General features: G+C 41.3%; 1 protein-coding gene across 17 annotated transcripts in view; it reads left to right on the forward strand.

The window, feature by feature from the left end:
• The first annotated feature begins 167 nt into the window (after positions 1–167).
• Positions 168–19,521, forward strand: part of LOC124954054 (serine/threonine-protein kinase mig-15) — a 37,065-nt gene continuing 17,711 nt past the window's right edge. The window contains exons 1-15 of one of the 17 annotated variants that reach the window (XM_047506333.1): positions 168–1,397; positions 2,885–2,950; positions 11,670–11,726; positions 12,202–12,246; positions 12,403–12,685; positions 12,897–13,108; positions 13,233–13,461; positions 13,549–13,812; positions 13,886–14,070; positions 14,608–14,628; positions 15,435–15,572; positions 15,918–16,021; positions 16,411–16,502; positions 16,834–16,910; positions 18,157–19,047. In XM_047506333.1, coding sequence (XP_047362289.1) covers positions 1,332–1,397; positions 2,885–2,950; positions 11,670–11,726; positions 12,202–12,246; positions 12,403–12,685; positions 12,897–13,108; positions 13,233–13,461; positions 13,549–13,812; positions 13,886–14,070; positions 14,608–14,628; positions 15,435–15,572; positions 15,918–16,021; positions 16,411–16,502; positions 16,834–16,910; positions 18,157–19,047 — 2,730 coding nt within the window. In that variant the 5' untranslated portion in view covers positions 168–1,331. Of the gene's footprint in view, positions 1,398–2,884; positions 2,951–11,669; positions 11,727–12,201; positions 12,247–12,402; positions 12,686–12,896; positions 13,109–13,232; positions 13,462–13,548; positions 13,813–13,885; positions 14,071–14,607; positions 14,629–15,386; positions 15,573–15,917; positions 16,022–16,410; positions 16,503–16,833; positions 16,911–18,156; positions 19,048–19,521 lie in introns of all 17 variants that reach the window. The other 16 variants (XM_047506332.1, XM_047506328.1, XM_047506329.1 and 13 more) reach the window with 16 other exon arrangements.

Consider the following 19,521-nt stretch of genomic DNA (forward strand, 5'->3'; position numbering starts at 1 on the left):
TGGTCCTTGTCCGTCGTCGTCGTCATCGTTGCAAGGAATAACGCGTATATTAATCTCGCCATAAGCGACATTGGGCGACATAGAAAGCAAAGGATAGATACATTGGATTGGAACGTGGGAGCGAGAGAGATAATCGGCGCATGCGCTTTGTGAGGAATGAGTAAGAGAGCGCGTTGGGAGGAGCGGTGGTGGGAGGAGTGAAGGAGCGAGAGGGCAGTCGCACAGGACGTGGAACGGCCGTTGCCGTGGAACGTGTGCGCTGGACTCGGTTCGTTTCTCTTACATTTATTCGTTATGACAATACAGTGATCCAGCGCTAAGCGCTGCGACCGTACGTTTTTACGACTCGTTCGGCTACGGCAGCAAGAACGAAGACGAGCCGAAAACGAGACGAAGAAGAACAACAACAACAACAACAACGACGACGACGACGACGACGACGACGACGACGACGACGAGGAAGACGCGAGATGGAGACGCGTCGCGGCACGGTCTGACCGTGGCAGCCTGTTTCCGTCCTTCTCTCGTTCCTTCGTACCTTCGCTGGGGTCTTCCTCCTTCGTGAATTTTAGTGTGTGCATCATGTGCCGCCGCCGTCACTGTACCTCTGTTGTCGCGTGTGTCCTTTTCCAGTGGATTACCATCCTCGAGTAGAATCTCTCATTTACTCTCCTTCTCCCTCCTTCTCTTTTGTGAAAAATAAAAAGTTATTACGAGGGGAAGGAAGAAAGTGTCTTTGCTCGAGGTTCGCCGGTACGCCCATCTCTGTACGATTGAGAAAGAGAAGGAGAAAGACGGAGATAGAGCGAGTAAGCGAGAGAGAGAGAGAGAGAGAGAGAGAGCGAGAACGAGCGATAGAGAGAGAGAGAGAGAGAGAGAGAGAAAAGAAAGAAAGAAAGAGGGAGAGAGAAGGAATTTTCTTCTCTCCATTATTAGTGATCGTTCCTTCTCCTCTTGTGTTCGGTGCGTCGCGGTGTAAGTACGACGACTCCGAGGACGAAGATTAGGAAGGTGTTCTTCTCTTTCTCTCCAATTCTTGTATTTTTGTCTGGCTCTCGTGGTGCTGAGGCGAGAGAGAGAGAGAGAGAGAGACACACACATATACATAGAGAGAAAGAAAGAGAGAGAGAGAGAGAGAAAGAGCAAGTTCGACGGTTTGGTGGGGTTGTGGGGTGGTGGTGGAAGGTGGAGTAGAGTCAGCGAGCGAGCGAGAATAAAGAAAGAGCGAGAGAGAAATATAAGAAGCGAGAAGAGAGAGGGGACACGTCTGGTCCGATTCCGTGCGTTCGAACGAGAGAGATAACGCGAGGGAGCGCAAGTGGCGTATCAAGATGGCGCATAATTTGGCACCGAGCGTCAACTGCTCGCTCGACGACATTGACCTGAACGCCCTGAAGGTACGTAAATACAAATATCGTTCTTCTCGGATTCGCGGCCACGATAATCGCTCTATTACCGGCATTTATTCGACGCTAAACTATCGAAAATCTTTCGATAATCGATGGCAAATGTAACGCACAAAGAAGTACCGTGATCGGCCTTTCGGTGTTGGAGAGACGGAGATAACACGATGATCGACGAAGTCGATCGAGGAAAACGTCTCGTCCTTCGTTAGAGAAAGATCTCTTTCGATGAGACGCAAGAGAGGTTGAAGGGGAAAGAGTAAGAGAGAGAAAGAAAGAGAGATAGAGGGAGGGAGGGAGAGAGAGAGAGAGAGAATGAGAGAGAAAGAGAGAAGGACAGAGAAGAGGGAGAGGTCCTCGTATTCTCTCGTTCGATACTTCCCGTCTCGCGCAAACGTCTTCGAGAAGAATTGAACACAACGAAGAACGGTTCGTTTTTCTCTGTCCTTCTCTTACATGTTCGCTCGTGGCCGGCCATCAAAGTCATTCCGGAAGTGTCCGAGCGTATCGCATAACATCCGTTGACAAGTTGGCGCGAATCGCGCCCAACCATTCCCGTTCCGATCTTTAAATTCTTCGGAAACTTCCTCCACTTTCATTTTTATCCTCCTTTTTTTTTATTCCTCTTTCCGAACGTAGGACGTAGCCGCGTAATTGGTATAGTACGTATTCGACGATTTCTATTTCATACCTACGTCATATGTTACAATATATTCTGTCAAGTCTACATGTCGGTATTTATGCTCTTGATTAGGGTAACTATTTGTATTCTTACTGACGCGTAGTGTAATAATAGTCATTAGAATTTACTTCTATCAAAGATACTTCCAATGATTTCTTGGAATCAGTTTGATATCTCGACTAGTTTTCGAATTACTGACTTGTAACGAGCTCGCTTAGTCAATGCTGCTCACTATTTCTCAAATATTTAACTAAATATGCTTATTATAGGCGTGTATGATACACGTACATACGTGTATATATATACATATATATATATATATATATATATATATATATATACACAACACACACACACACACGCACGCACGCATATATATATAATGCGCGCATACACGTTCTAATTTTAAAACAAGTAAAGGTGGTCACGTCGTATGGTTATCTTGTATACGTTTGAAAATTCTCTTATACTATATGTAAATTTGCTTATAGGTCGTTACAAGCTGTGGTATATAATAATAATCGATTTATCGTTTAATTTTACGTTGCAGAGGCCTCTCATACTATAAGAAGGGGCCGAACGCTATTTCGTTGGTTTTTATTCCCTTAACGGTTCGTGTCGTCCATGCGTGTTTAAGCGATTCCGATCGTGAGAACGCGCGAATGCAAAATATCTCGTTAGAAAGTAAGTTAGGCGAGCTCCGATGCCGTTTAACTTTGTCTCTCTCTCTCTCTCTCACTCTTTCTGTCTATCTATCTATCCGTCTATCTCCTTCATTGACTCGTTTCTATTGTTGCAGGAACCCGCTGGGATATTCGAGCTGATCGAAGTCGTCGGCAATGGAACGTACGGGCAAGTTTACAAAGTAAGTCTCTTTTCAATATCCCTTCGATCGATCGATCGATCGCGAAGGATCTTCTATTTGTCGGCGATTACTTAATGGTCAGACAAGTTTTTCTTCGCTCGACCACGCGACTGATCGCTTGCGTGTACGCTCTTACACACAGAAGAGATTGAATCGCTAGCCGGTGTAACATACGTAAGTGCAACATTGATGTGCGTGCATCGATCGTCATCGTGTGTAGTATCGGACACGTAACGAGCAAGAAAGATTTCGAATTCCATGTAATATGTCGTTTTCGAATAATTCTTAAATGACGATGATCCGATTTTCATGATTTATATATGGGGGTGTCTACTTTCGAATCTTTACTCGAGAATGAAAATCGCTTCGTCGAGTCTCGATGGTCTTTCGATATTATGGACGTATCAACGTATATTCTATATTACCGTTTATAAATATTCGGATGACTCAAGATGGAAGAATTTCGAATATCAATGGAGATCCGCGTTTTTATTTACCAGGAAAAAATTAGGTTTTATGCATCACCTTCTGCGTGATTACATCGCGCGCATACGCGTGAGTTATACCGAACGATGATGATGCGGATGAAATTTGTAGAAGCGTCCTTGCGATCGCTAATCGCGATTCCTTTCGAATCTGAAGCGTGTGTTGCTCGATCGAATCGGAATGGTGTTTCCTACGATTACTGAGAAACGTAGCTTTTATCGTTTCATTTGTTTCGTCGAAAACTTATCCGATGAATCAATCGTTCGGATTAACTTCTCATTGTCGTATATGATTTTATAATCTTCCTTTCTTTTTCTTTCCATTTTTTTTTTTTTTTTCTTTTTCTTTTTTCGAGGCGATAATCACCGACAAGTAGTGTAAGATGGTCGCGATCGATCGCGTTTTTGTTTACGAACCGTACAACGTAAGCGTTTCTCAAAGTGACGTATTCATCTGTAAGAAAATTCCGAGTCGAACGAGTCGATTAAAATCGAAATAGCATTCTTGCATCATTGTGTGCAACGATACATTTAGTTACGATTAACGAATAACTTTTTTTCTCCTTTTTCCTTTTTTTCTCTCTTTTTTCTTTTTCCTTGTTTGTCTTTTTCTTTTTTAAGCTATTATGAAACGAAATGTTTACGTTTCGCTACTGCATCGGAGAAAAGTATGAAACGTAAATAATTACATGTATATATATATATATATGTACGTATATACGTTGGGCAATAATACCTCGAACTTTCTCATATCTTTTTGTCCCTGCTCTTTCATCCGGTAGATCCTAGGAAAACACGAAAAAGCGATTACTATCGTGAATGACGTCATAGGAAACGTTTAGCGTTCTGTCCAACACGTGGGCAGAAGGAAGAGTCGAGAGAACTAATCGTCGTCGTCATTGTCATCGTGGCTCCACAACGTTGTCACGTTTTCTATCTTTCATTTTCCACGTGTTTGGTGAGAAAAAAGTTGGCCAAAGTTGTTTTCCGATGTATGAAAAGTAAAGATAATGTTTAGAAAAGTAATGGCACGTTTTAGATTTGATTTGCGATTAAAACATTTGATCTAAATAAAAAGAAAGAGGAGACGAGGTTGCAATCTTATCTTTGCCGTATAAGAAAAAGAAACGATGTCACAGTTCGAATAAGATCATTTTCTATACATAGCATATAATGTACTTTATGTAGAAAATAGCGTATCGAGTGCAAAGGAGGAATTATCGTCGATATAGGAAATAGCAATGATACGAGAGGAAGGTTGGTGAGAATAGCTTTTATGGTATCATAGCTCGCGATGGAAATAGTGAAAAAGAGAGAAAGAATGGCCGAGGTTGTTTCCTCCGGAAAATGTCAAGGTTGAACTTAGGTTTTTTTTTTTTTTTTTCTTTTTCTTTTTTTATAAATATAAATGCATACTTTATTTTCCTTTTACGCGTTATAAATAGGCGACCATAGGATCGTTCGAGTGATCATTTTCGTTCCATCGAATAATAACATCTTTATTATTAATTCAATGTCTTGCATTTAACAAGCTATTATTACGTTCGATATTTTAGCTCAATTTATAATGAATATTATGTCGTATTTAAATGTATTATATGGTTTAGAAGAAAGTTTATTGTCATTTTCAATATTATCTCTTTGCTAGGATTTCTCTTTCTGTTGTTCTCTTTCATCGACTCGTCGTTTTAAAGCGAAATACCCTGCGTGTAATCGTCAATGGACGACGTGTTGTGTCGACGGCGTCGGCGCGATGTACCGACGTGACGTGTGGGAGAGACACGACGATCGTTCGTTTCAAGAGACTTTTAACCTCACCTGCGTTTTCTCTTTCCCCTCTTCGTCTATCTCTTTCTCATAGAACGAAGAACAGAGAGAGAGAGAGAGAGGGGGGTGGGCGGGGGAGGGGGAGGGAAAAAGAAAGAAAGAAAGAAAGAAAGAAAGATGACGGTGATTCACCTTGAAAAAATTCTCTTTGGCGAGGTCGTCCTTGAGAAAGAAGACTTGAGAGCGTGAAAAACGGTCGTAGAGCGTGTTCGTGTGTGCGCGCGCGCCTACTCGGAGGTCGAGAATCTCGACCGGAAGGACGAGGAACGTACAGTATGCGTCATTAAAGTTCTTAGAATAAAAGGGACCACTCGTGTAACAACGAAGTAGTCCTGACTACTCTCTGAGAAATACTTATTGCAGACTTTATCATATGAGAGTCGTTATGCCTCGTGTTAATTCAACGCCGATCATCTTTCTCGTGTCCCCTTTCATCAAGATCTTTTCGTTTAAAAGTAGGAGAGATATTCTCTTGCTTATAGATAAGCAAGTGGACAGCGAGATATCTTCTCCAATTGTTTTCTTGGTTAGCTAAGACATCGACGACCACTATCGGCAATTGGTCGTTGAATCACGAAAGGATAAGATAGGCTGTAAAAAAAAACAAAAAAAACAAAAAAGGGGATAAAAAAGAGAATTTTTATGGAACAATATATGTTGAAAGTTTGTGACATGTTTCGTTTATGTTATGTATTATATACTTTTTTCTTTCTCCATATCATCATAAATTTCAGTACAAAGGGGAGTATTATATTGGAGTATTTAACGAGGCCCTAATTGAAATGAACTCGTTGCCTTCCGCGTTTGGGAGTGGACATAGTCATCGTTTCTACCGTGCTCTTTTCTTTGTTTTTTTTTTTTTTTTCTTTCCTTTTTCTTTTTCTTTTAATTTTTCTTTTCTTTTTTTTTTAACGGAGCAAGCGACATAAAAAATGCAGGCTCTACCGCGTCTATTAGCGGCCCATATTGCATGCTAGAATCCCTACTAGCCGGATGGAAGATAAGACGACCACCGAGATTTTCCTGCGAGCTAGTTGCCAGCGTAAAAATCGTTTAACTTAGCGTGAAAGCGTCTACGAAGAAGAGTCATGGTAATGGCCGTGTATCTACATATATTAACGGATATCGATTATTAATAACGGATATCCGGGAGATATGAAGTAGCATAGGGCGCGGTATCGCGTGCGAAACTCGAAAAAGGGTCGACTTTTTATTTTTTCTTTCCAAGTGTCGACGATTACGTTCAATTCATTTTGCACGACGTTAACAAGCTCATATACTTAACTTCATTTTCTTCAATTGTTATGCTAATTTGTCGTCAACGATACAAACCTTTCTTACCGATAAACGTATCCACGTTTCTTTCTTCTGTAATTTCAAGATTACGATTTATCAGAATAAATTTTCTTTATACGTACGTATGTAATATCTTTTCGTACATTTTAAATAAAATTTCACGTAATTCTTTTCTTTAGATATAGAAAACAAACGAAAAGATATTATTTTTCGATACGATTTGCCCTCACGGATGTCAATGATTCACGAAAACGTTAGTTTACTTAACGTTTACTGATAACGATAACAGTCCGGTTTTACGTTTCTTTTTTCCTTTGCCTCGTAGAAAAACGACTCGTCGAATCCGTTAGTATCAGGATTATATACGGATTTTCTAGATAGGAGTGCTAGAGAAATAATATGTAAAATATATACCCCAGAGATTATATAGACGTACAATTTATATGCAACCTATCGAAATAAACGCCTAACTCTTTATTTTTTTTCTTCTCGCATATCATTTTCCTTCGTAAAAGCACATGGGACCCTTATCTCGAAGTAATCGACGTTCTCCTATCGTATCTCTTTCAAGGGTCAAGGGTTAAGTTTTCATTTTTCTTTCTCTCTCTCTCTCTCTCTCTCTCTCTCTCTCTTTCTTTTTCTCGCTCGATACATCGATGCATCACCTATTCCATGCACACGCACTCTTTAATGCTTTACTTTCGCGGCTGTGTGATATATGCGATAGGAGGAAGAGAGAGGGAAGAGGAAAGGACGATGACCCGTTGCCGATGACGAGGAACGAGCAGGAGAGGGAAAGGAGGGGTAGGACAGAGGGGAGGTAGACAGTAGGAACGAACCACTCCGACGATTCTCGATCTCGAGTCGGTCTAATGTTTCGTTCTAGATCTCTCATAATCTATAAATTTTCTATACGATATATCTCTCTCTCTCTCTCTCTCTCTCTCTCTCTCTCTCTCTCTCTCCCTCCCTCCCTCCCTCTCTCTCCCCCTCCTCTAGTCTTCTTTTTAATCATTATTTTTCAGCGTACATAATGGAACGACTCTTATTGTAACGAAATCCATTCTGATCCGATAAGATTTATTTATCTTTTTCTTCGAACAAAGCTGTGAATCTCGCAATCAAGATCTCGTGCGAAAACACCTGCGAATGAGAAGAAGTTCTGCGTGTCGCAGGTGGGGAAGGGATCGGAGGGAGTAAAAGTCGGTCGTCCGATGTCCTCGATCGTTTTTTACCGAGGGTATTTATATCACTTTAGTACACACGTACGAACGTATGTACTCTCCCAAGTCGAGTCAATGAATCCCCCATTGAAGCGTGTTAAGTTTCATTGAAATTCGAAACTTCGAATGTTGAAGTCATGACAGTGACAAATCGTCGCACGCCATCTGTCCCGTTAATCGCGCGACTACTGTCATTTTTTAATATAAAATATGATCGATATGTATCGAATTGATCTATCCTTCGTTTTGATCATTCGCTTGAATTTGGAAAAGGAACCTCGGTCACTTTTGTTTGTTTGTTTTTTCTTCTTCTTTCTTTTTGAGGCGACGTTCCTTCTATAGTACTACGTATTATCTTTTAAAACGTCAATTGATCGTCGGGTCGATACGACAAGACTTTCGGAAAGAGCAATGAGTCATTGACTTTATATTTGATTTCGTAACGCGCTTACGAACTCGTTAGTTATATCGTCCTCCTTCTGGCTAATGAAGTCGAACTATGCAACGACGATTATTCTTTCTCAATCTGACGAAAGAAAAGAAACGAAAAGAAAAGAAAAAAAAAAAACACGAAAAAATATAAATGGATAATTATATCTTTTTGATTCAATTTTCAAAGAAATTTCTTTTTCAAACGTCACTTGGAATTTAGTCATGTCTCCTTTAAAATGATTAATATTCGATTGGTTCTTTATTAAATAAAGATTTATTCGGATAACACTTAACTTCGACATATGGAAAACATGCGCTATTATTGCTTCCCATCGTACAGATACACGTACATACATAGGTGAATACCTACGTAAATTTATTTTTAAGCAAACCGGTACTCGAAACCTGTCTCTACATCGATCGAACGTTGGCGTTCACCGACGAGAAACAGTCGAGTGCGATAGAGAGCTTGTCGTAATTCGTGGCAAGACGAGGATATCAACGACGACCTACGAATCCTTACTTTTTCTTCGCTCTCTTTTATTTTATTTTCTTCCATCGACTTTCCTCTCGACAGCTATTTTTCTCCTTCTTTGCTCGAGTTAGCTATACTCTCGTCCCAAGACGATGTGCATTTTCATCAAAGGAGAGAAACGTATTTCCTCCAATGTCGCGTTCATTTTCAATGTCGTACGCGTGTTCCGTACGCGATGGCCCATTTGAATGGGAGTCGATATCTTATTCAAACGTCGACGACGGTCTTTCGGTGCATTCTCTCTTCCTCTCTCTCTCTCTCTCTCCCTCCCTCTCTCTCTCTCTCTCTCTCTCTCTCTCTCATTTCTCTCCTCGTATCTCTCTTTCTCTCCTTTCCTCGGCACTCCTCCAGATAAGGAACATCCGACGCGTAGCTTTCTTTTTTCCAAATCATCCGAACGCAGAGAATAACGAAAGTCTGTCACGAATAATCAGCTGTTCTTGATTCCTTTGTATATATTTATATTGTAATAAACGCTCGCGGAGAAAGCTCTCACGATCGTAAAGTTTCCATTTGCCTGTTTATTTGTTTTTATCCGACAATGCGCTTCTTTTATCGATTGATGCATTTGCAATTTATTATTCAAATTTCTTTGTATGATAATTAATATATAAATATTCGTATAAATGAATCGAATGAACGTTATGTTACTAGTTTGACAACTGCAATTAATCCTCTTGAAGAAGAAGTTCGTTTAGAAAATTTCATTTACATGCATAAGTATGATCGATTCAACGTGTTGAACTAATGCGTCGATTAATTTTTGTTTATTTTTCTTTTTTCTTCTATAGTCTTCGAGCCAGTCGTGGGAAAGAAAATACGTTTCCGTCTGTTTCGGGTGATCGGTTCCTTACTACGATTACGTAAGCCCCAAATGCGGTAGTCGTTCGAAAATTGTGCCGTTTTACAAGGCAGAAACGATTTCAGGCCGATCGAAAGGGCGTTTCGCGTCGTTGCTTGCACGCACGCACGCACGCACACACTATACAATCACGCGATACGACAGATAGATCCTAAGAGGATTATAATAGTATTTTCACAAATTAAGATCTTTCTATTTTAAGAAATTTACGAGGTAGAAATTAGATTTTTAACAAATTTCAGCTAGCTATCTTCGACATCTAACCTAAAGATTCTATTTCAATCTAAAAATAAAGCACAAAATGCGTATCGATCTTTTTTCTCGATACGGTCGAGCGAAGAGCAGTCGACGATGGAAGCTTGAATTTAGAGCGTGATCCCTCTCACGGTCTTTTTGTCAGTAGCGAAAATCGATGCGGATATTGTATTCGGCTATTTTTGAGATAACCGCAAGCTCTCCCACGAAGGCTGTGTGTACCTAGTACCAAAACTAAAACATACTTTTATATAAATTTTCTTTATGATATAATATAGGTTGCGTCAGAGTTTGGTAGAATCAATGGAAATAAATTTCTCTCTTAGTTTTCGTATTTTCATTATAACAAAGGCTCTAATTCTTTACCCAAACGAACAAAGTTTGTTACGATAAAAATGTATTTATTATCGATTCGTTTTTATACGAGAAATCATCATACCCCTTTCCATATACAGCACACGTGCTACGAATGCACGTTAGTTTTGTTGTGTATAGTAACATAAGCAAGAGGAGAGGGACGCTAGAAAGCTTTGAGTCTTCGTCGATTTTCCGTGAGAGAACTGTGTGTGTGTGTGTGTGTGTGCGCGAGTAGGAGAGAGAGAGAGAGAGAGAGACACACATCGGATGCTTGCAACCGATTCTCTTTGAAAAGAGACAGAGACGGTGGATGTAGTCTGGGCGTCTGCCGGCCGTATGTACGTGGCTTTGTCGTGGAAAAAGGCTGAATATAAAAAGCATGCGGTGACGCTTTTCTCTTTCTTCATCCCCTCCTCGGTACTCTTCCTTTTTCTCTTCCTCTTCCTCCGGCTTCATTGGCGCGCAAAAATACGGAGGGGAAGGTACAAGCACAACGTTTTGTTTCATACCGAGCAACCGTGTTGCGTCGACGAGCTTGTGCTACGCTGCGCTGCGCCCTGCTTATGTATGTATGTATGTATGCGTACGTATATGCGTCTGGTGGCGCGGTGTGGTGCATCGTCGATGCAGCCTACGCAAGTCTGTGTCGTCAGAGGGGATGATTTAGTTGAACCACGTTAAAACGACGCGTGGTGGTCGCCGCCGTGCGTGGCCGCGACGTAATGGCGAATTTGTCCACGGAATGGCGAGTTTAAATGCTTCGAAGCGTTACACCGATTTCCTCCGAGTGTCAGAGACACGCCTTACCTTTATGATTTTTTTTTTTTTTTTTTTTTTTTTTTTTTTTTTTTTTTTTTTTTTGATTAACACGTCTGTAATCAATGGTCAACTTTTTGTCGACATTACTTAAAGATTACACCTCATGCCCATAATCTAATAAATAAAAAATACTTATAATGATGTTGTACGAACAACCTTGCCGCGAATGTATCTCGAAATTTAGGGAAAATTCGCGTTTGGAATAAGGTGTACTTGACGAAAAGTTCTTTGCTTACTTTGCCAAGCATAATCCTTGTCGTGTTGTGTTGCCGGTTCGAAAAGTTCGAGTTACATCGGCTTTCTCCTTTTCTCGGTGTATTCGCCGTTGTTTCAAAGTCAACGAAGCAACTTTAAGAGAACTCGAAGTACTCGCGTGGTGCGGTAAAGCGCATTGTGATGCAACGCAGCACGTCTTAAAACGTCACGCCTTTAATTACACCTTTAATCGACTTTTAATAACACGTAATACCTCAGTCGCTAATACGAGCGACTTTCGGCTTTAATTAGAGACTACTTCGCAAACTTGGCATTTTTTCTTTTTTCTCCCTTTTTTTTTCCCTTTTCCTAGATTTACTTCGCAATCTTTATTCGTCCAATCGTGAACGTAACGTTCTTTGTATTTTTTCAGGGTCGACACACCAAAACGGGTCAGTTGGCGGCCATCAAGGTCATGGACGTCACAGAGGTAATTTTCGAGAAACAATCGGAAATACGGTATTTGTTTTGTTCAATAGCTTGTATGAAAATTAACTCGGAGAAATAGAGTCGTATATATCTTGGAGGTATCTACTAAATATACGAGATGTTGCTGTGCGTAATCTTGAAAAGGATAAATAATGGAAAATTTGTCGATTCTCTAATAAGAAATACATATGGGTGAGAGCGTACCGTAACACTCATCGGTGTTATATGCTCGTGTTCTCGGTTGTTCTCTCTTGTCTAGATTTGAATTACGCCGATAGAACGACGATGGCTTTTCCTTCTCTTTCTCCTTTACGTAGTGCATCCTCTCCTTTCAGTCAATCTTGTAACGCACGAGTAAATCTCGACTCTACTTACCTACTTAACGGCTAGGAACGGCATGTGGTTTCTTACAGCCATCTACGCGCACTGGAATTCTCACATTCTACGCCTCTAATGGTAATGGTTTTTGTTCGCAGGATGAAGAGGAAGAAATCAAATTGGAAATAAACGTACTGAAGAGGGTGAGCGCATTATAAAACAACGACGTTATGTTTCCCTATAAAATCAAACCGATATTAGACGATGACACGCGTTGTGACTTTTTTTTTTTTTTTATCGTCGTACATTTCATTCCTCTTTTCTTCTACTTTTCTTTTCTTTTTTTTTTTCTTTCACAGTATTCGAATCATAGAAACATAGCTACGTACTACGGTGCCTTCGTGAAGAAGTCATCACCAGGGAAGGACGATCAGCTATGGCTGGTTATGGAATACTGCGGAGCTGGCTCCGTCACAGACCTCGTCAAATCGACGAAAGGTCAGAGCCTTAAGGAAGAATGGATCGCTTATATTTCGAGAGAAATATTAAGGGGTCTCAGTTATCTTCACAGTAACAAAGTAATCCACAGGGATATAAAAGGACAGAATGTACTTCTGACCGACAATGCCGAGGTCAAGCTTGGTACGCACTCCTCTCTCTCTCTCTCTCTCTCTTTCTCTCTCTCTACTTCTTAAACAGACATTGTCATTCATTTCGTTGGAATAAATCCAAATCAGGATATAAGTTACTTTGTTCGTTTCGAATCAGAACAGAAAAGAATTTTTTCTTTTTCGACGGTCATTGTACGGGTGGTACGTTAGGACGCAGTTTAAGTAGTTCTCCTTCGTTGCAGTTGACTTTGGCGTTAGCGCGCAATTGGACAGAACGATAGGCAGAAGGAATACGTTTATAGGTACACCTTATTGGATGGCTCCAGAAGTTATAGCTTGCGATGAGAATCCCGACGCTACTTACGACAATAGAAGTGATCTTTGGTCTCTCGGAATTACCGCTTTGGAAATGGCTGAATCACAACCTCCACTTTGTGACCTACACCCGATGAGAGTTAGTTTTTAAAATGATATTCCTTAACGAAGCGATTCAGGCAAAATTACCTCCTCCTTCTCCTCCTCCTGCTAATCTTCCCACGAGATGATCCTCCATTTGATTGTATTCTTTTAAACTACAGGCCTTGTTCTTGATACCGCGTAATCCACCGCCGAGACTGAAGTCCAAAAAATGGGCGAAAAAGTTTCATGGTTTTATCGAAACTGTATTGGTGAAGGACTATCATCAGAGGCCTTACACCGAACAATTACTCAAGCATCCATTTATTCGGGACCAACCGACGGAGAGACAAGTCAGAATACAACTCAAAGATCATATCGATCGTTGTAAGAAACGCAAACAAGAGAAAGGTATAAAAAGATTCTTCTTGGATCGTTCTCTCTCATCCATCTCCTTGTTAAATTGTTCGATCTAAAAGAGTATTATTGGTTTCGTAGAAAGAGACGATTATCGATACAGTGGTAGTGAAAACGAAGAAGACGAGCCGGCATTGGCTGGCGAACCATCCTCGATAGTCCAAGCTCCCGGCGGTGATACATTAAGACGTAATTTCCAGCAAATTCAAGAAGGTCGAACGTTGACTCAAGATGTATCACCTCAAGCTCCAGCCGGTAAGGAAAAGCCAAATCAAGGTAGATCTCAGCGGGAAGTACCAGAACCAGGCCCGCCTGCGAGACCAGCCATTCCACATAGACTCATCGGTAAGTACTCGTTGATAATTTTATTAAGAGGGCTGGAAACCAAGAGGTAGCAAAAACATTATTGATATTTTAGTCGTGCCAGATCCGCAACCGCCTTCACGACCTTTACCACCGACACCTAGGGATGATCCACGACAATCCCACAAGGTCTCGACACCACCCTCCAATCATCAAGCACCTTCCGCTGGCGGTGGAGGTAGCGGGGGTTCTGGTGGTCAAGCTGCACCTCAAAGAAACAGTCACGTGTTTAAACCTATGGTAGGGATTTGTCAAAATTATCGATTAAAAAAAGCGTTCCGTTCCGTTCCGTTCCGTTCCGTTCCGTTCCGTGCCTATGCTTCCTGTTAAAGTTTCCTTTTCTCGATGCTATCCTATCAAACCAAAGATCATGAAAAAGTAATTGAATAGTATTTATATATAAAGTAGATAAGGCACACGCTGTCTTTATCCTTTTTTGCAATTATGCTATTTTTACCGATCCAGCCGTATTTTCTGTGAAGTGCATAGTTTCTCTCTCTCTCTCTCTCTCTCTCTCTCTCTCTCTCTCTCTCTGTACTTACAATACACTATGCATTTGTTTACTATATACATATATATATATATATATATCTCCATTGCACGCAAAGTTTCGTTCTACTTGCTGTTACGGCATATAAGCGTGCACGCTACAGATACTAATAATATATACATGTATACGAACGCCCATACACTCACCGACACATTTAAGTCGCCTTGCACCCGAATTTGGAATGTATTTGGTTTTTGTTTTTTTTTCCATGTTCACACGAACCGTAGCTGCCGCCGAGGAGGCCAGAGGTAAGAAACACGCACACCTATTCTTCTCCTTTGTCGTATTACGTTTCAGTATCGTCTTCTTTATGTTTCCACTCACATATATAGCTAACTTACATATCCAGTCAGTGGTCAGTATTTATTTAAAGAGGATCAAAGAATAAATCCTGTCACATTTGGTTTATATATTTTAATAAAAGTAATACATTACACACTGATTGGTTATTAACTTTTCTGTATATGCACTAACTGTCTTTACTCGTTTCATCGATATTCTATCGCTTGAGCACAGCATTGTACTACTTTACGCTTCACTCCAATCATTTGACTGGACTTTTTACACGAGTAAAATCGTACAATGTTTAGAAGGCAACAACACGTTTGTTGGTGTTTCGAGAATCATCTTAGGCGGTACCTCGTTGTGTCGGAAAACTGACCAAACGCTTAAAGTGTGTCTACGATAAAGAATTATACATTCAACGTCATCGCTTCTTTCTCTTCGTCAAATTGTATCTGTTTCATGTCATGGAACGCTAGATCATTTTAACGATTAATCTTTATACGAAAATCATCTTGCGTATGATCATTTCCTTCACAGCGAGTAAATACGAAATTGGAGTGTCCGCGACATCGCTTATAAGTGCAGTACTTTTCCCTACTTTTCTGCCACTTTTCTGCCTTTCTGCCTTGTTTGGCTGTCCAGTGGTGGCTTTTAGTATATTCTCGGAGGTGTCTCGGAACAGTGACTAACGGGGTTGTGCGTGTGTGCGTGTGGGTGGTAGGACTTGGACATGCTGGCCGCTCAACTCAACGAGCTTGGTGTGTCACAGGGCCCCGAGGCCCCGCCTAGGCCCAACAGGCAACATAAAGGCCCTCCAGCGACGTCAACCTCGAATTCGGTCCAGCCAGCGAGCGCTAACGATCAGAACAACAAACAGATGCAGCAATCCTCCAGTATTCTCGATCAAGTAAGCGTTAAAATCGTGTGCGCGGCTATGATGATGTGTATATTATTGGTACATATTTTCCTAGATTCGTCCTCCTTTTCCATTTTTCTCATCCCTCGTATCTTCCTCTTGCTTTATCCACGATCTCCTTCTTCATGCGAAAGTATTTTACAGCGTCTTGTGCCTTGTGAAAAAAAAAAAAAAGAAAAGAAAAGAAAAGAAAAGAAGAAAAAAAAAGAAAAAAGAAAGAAAGAAAAGAGGTAAAAAAGAAAGTCACGACGATGGAAAAGTCGACGACGTTTTTGAAAAAATTCTTGCAAAGGGCGATGATGCTGAATCAATGTGCTATTTCTTTTCTCATTCTAGGCACTGTCGATCGAGAGTGACAGCGACGACGATCTCGAAGATGCTGGTAGTAACAATTTGAGGAACGATGGTACACTTCTTGCTAGCGATCCGCCTAAGCCTCTGTAAGTAGGATATGATAATTTATGGAACATGTAGCTCTTATGGCGCATAAAATAATTACGAGAAGTGGGTCATGTTCGTCCGCCGCTGGAGTGTGTGCGTGTGTGTGTGTGTGAAAGAGAGAGAGAGAGAGAGAGATGACTTGTAATGGAAAAGGGTGGATTCATATCATAACGCGAAGCGGAAGAATATGACTTCAATGCCGACGCGTTTTTCCTATTAATATTAATGCAATTTATTTCGTTTCATCTTCCATCATGCTCATCCCGTGCTTCGACATACGCTTTATGTGGCTGCCGTTTATCGTCGCCGCATCAATCCCAACGCATACCACGAATCTCATCATGTCATCGTTTCACATCGTTCTTCGCATCTGATTTTCCTGCGGCAGTCCCGAATTTTCTCCTTTCAGGCCATCATCGGATTCGTCGTCGTCGTCCTCGCACAACGCTCAGAATTCGCATCATGAAGGTAAGCCAAAAGGTAGGACATCGACAAAGAATTATTTATTACGTTTTTATTTTATAAATTATACACATACAAGCTAAACTGCCATCGAAAAGTTTCCCCGTGATTCATGTAATTTATAATGCTGCTGTTTTGCAGGTAATAAAGAATGAACTCTGATGTTTATTTCTTATACTTGTACTTTTACATATCTGTTAAGAAACTTTTCAGTTGCAATATTTTTACTTGTTCCTTTATCCCCCTCCCCTGTTAAATGGTCATGCATAAGATTGGTGTATTTCAAGTAAAATCTCGATCGAATATCTATTCTCGTAGCGATGTATTTTATTTGAATTCTAATTTGTAGGTGGAGCACCCAATCGACCATTGCCACCGACGCCAGATGAGGAAGAATCCGGAGATCGTACACTAGTCATGAAACGAGTGAGTATAACTTTCAAGTCCGTTGTGCAAGCTAACAAATACCCACGTAGCTATATTATCTTCTATTATACGATATACTCGATCTATGAAGAGCCACTAATATACCGGTACAAATTGATATGTACAGAGTGTATGTGACCTATACATTTGTTCTGTGTAATCACGTTTTGGTAGATTGCGCAGAGCGTCCGCCGTCTTTTCTTTTGCACGAACGAGCTGCTTAGATACATCTTCTCTCGTTCTTCATACTTTCTTTTTTTTTTTTTGTACGTTCCATCGTTAAGGTAAAAGACGTCTTTTTTACGAGTTAGATATATTTACACGGGAAAAGAACGTTTTTAATCCTGTACAGTGACAACGCACGAGCACGGATTTAAACTAGTTTAATTCAAAGAGCATTGATCTTATCGTTATCGCAAATAGTTCGTATTATTCGATGTTTATCGGCATATTTCATGAAAAATTACGATTCTTCGAACGAGAGAAAGGAAACGCGGACGACTGCGTAGCTCATACGTTTTATTTTATATTTTTCTGCACCTATCTCGTACATTGATTGATATCCGGAACTAATTCAATGGTATTCGTTCGCTCAACCCCCGCCATATGTTCATGATCAATGACTCGCCGTGACTGAACCTTGTACGTTGAAAGAAAAATACTGTGGTGCACTGCCTTGTGTCTGTACTTTTGTCGCTGTCGTACGGTAATCCCCTCCACCTCCCCACCCCCCTGCACCAATCATACACGATCGATAAATACATTCGCCATCGTAGACTATGCTGCACCGATGGTGGAGATTTCCCTTAATCAATCTAAACACAAACGCTTCCTTTAATACACATACTTACTACACATATATACTTTAATGATACGATCAAAGACACTTTGCCGGAAATCTTTGCGTCTTTTTGTAAAGTAAAAGACAAAGTGTTTACCTAAAGTAGAAGACAAAGAAAGGGAGAGAGAGAGAGAGAGAGAGAGAGAGAGAGAGAGAGAGAGAGAGAGAGAGAGAGAGAGAGAGAGAGAGAGAGAGAGAGAGAGAAAAAAGGAGAAGGAACTTCAATCACAACTTCACCACCGGTTAGCAAGCTTAGTCGTTCTCTACAATGTCGTTACATTTCCATCGCATAAACTAAACAGCACCATCACCTGTCACATTGTTATTACCGCACGTATCTTTTTTTCTTGTTTTTTTTTTTCTCTGTCATCGTACCATTACCCTCGTCGTCGTGCGCGCCTTTAGAAACTTAGTCAGACATCAGACGATCGTGCAACGGCTAGCGACAACCGCCGCTCAGAGATAGACGAGCAGCTCCTTCTGAAGGAGTGGGACTTCACCCGCTTCTTTCAGGGTTTTAACGAAAGGTTGGATAAAATGAAACAGGAGCACCAGCAAGAAGCGGCGGTCGGTACGAGCAAGTCTGGCAGCGAGGATCGTTCCTCTTCTTCCGGCGAAAGAACCCTTAAGAGGCAGGAGCAGTTAGCACGTAGGAAATACGAGCAACAACAGCAGCAGCAGCAGCAGCAGCAGCAGCAGCAACAACAACAGCATCATCATCAGCACCATCTTCATCAGCAGCACCAGCAGCAGCAACATCAAAAGCAACAACACCAACAGCAGCACCACCAGCAGCAGCAGCAGCTTAAGGCGGTTCACAGACGACAAGAGAGCGACTCGAAGCTCGGTAACACCTCGAGCGCATTCGCCCGTGCATTCCGCCGCGAAAATTCGGATTTCTTTCCGTCAACGAGGCACTCCGCTTATCTACAAAAGTCGGATTCCTCGAGATCGAGCATATTCGCGAGTGGTAATCGACGCGGCAGCGAGATAAGCGTCGCAGGTATAGTCGGTAAAAAGGGCAATGCTCTTAATACCGGCGAGCCCGTCCTCACGGACTTTTCGTTTGGACGCGATGGGCCCCAGAGGCCAAGGAGAGAAAAGACAGAGAGCGAAATTGTCTTTGGTAACAGGCACGAGGCGAGGAGACTCGACTTCGGACGCAATAAAGACGATACCACAAGGAGACGCAGTTGTAGACCTTCCGATGCGGCCCTGGCCGCGCCAGATGACGCGGGAACGATTAAATCCACGGCCAGTACAACGGCTAGCGAGTACAGCCCTGTTGTCACCCAGGTCAGTCCCACCTGCGAGTCCTGCCTGTGTGCTTGCCTGAACTACCCCCTTATCTTCCTACGTCGGTTCGACCCTTCCGATAACTCTCTCATCGTCACATTTTTCCTTCGCGAACTCGACCTTCTCCCAATGACCTTCGTATAATATCTTCCGGTGTCTATCGATATTCGATTTATACCTCTCCTTTCTTTCGTAGCCATTTTATTTCCACTCGATTGACTTGATCCATTTTATTCTATATCTCATTTAATGTCTCATTTATTAAAATTTAGTCCGATCCCTTCGAGTATTCGATACCAATATCAAAATCGATGATCACCAATCTTAACATCGTTCCTTTAGCTGCATCGTGATCCTCTTTTATTTGCGACGTCTTTATTTTCTTTAGTAAGAGAGAAAAAAAGGATACGCTTGAATCGTGTTTTTTTTATGATTAACGCATAGTTGCAGCTTAGAGCGTTAGAGTTTAATTTA

This window comes from Vespa velutina, chromosome 14 (genome assembly GCF_912470025.1).
Source record: "Vespa velutina chromosome 14, iVesVel2.1, whole genome shotgun sequence".
In the NCBI taxonomy this organism is placed as follows: Eukaryota; Metazoa; Arthropoda; class Insecta; order Hymenoptera; family Vespidae; genus Vespa; species Vespa velutina.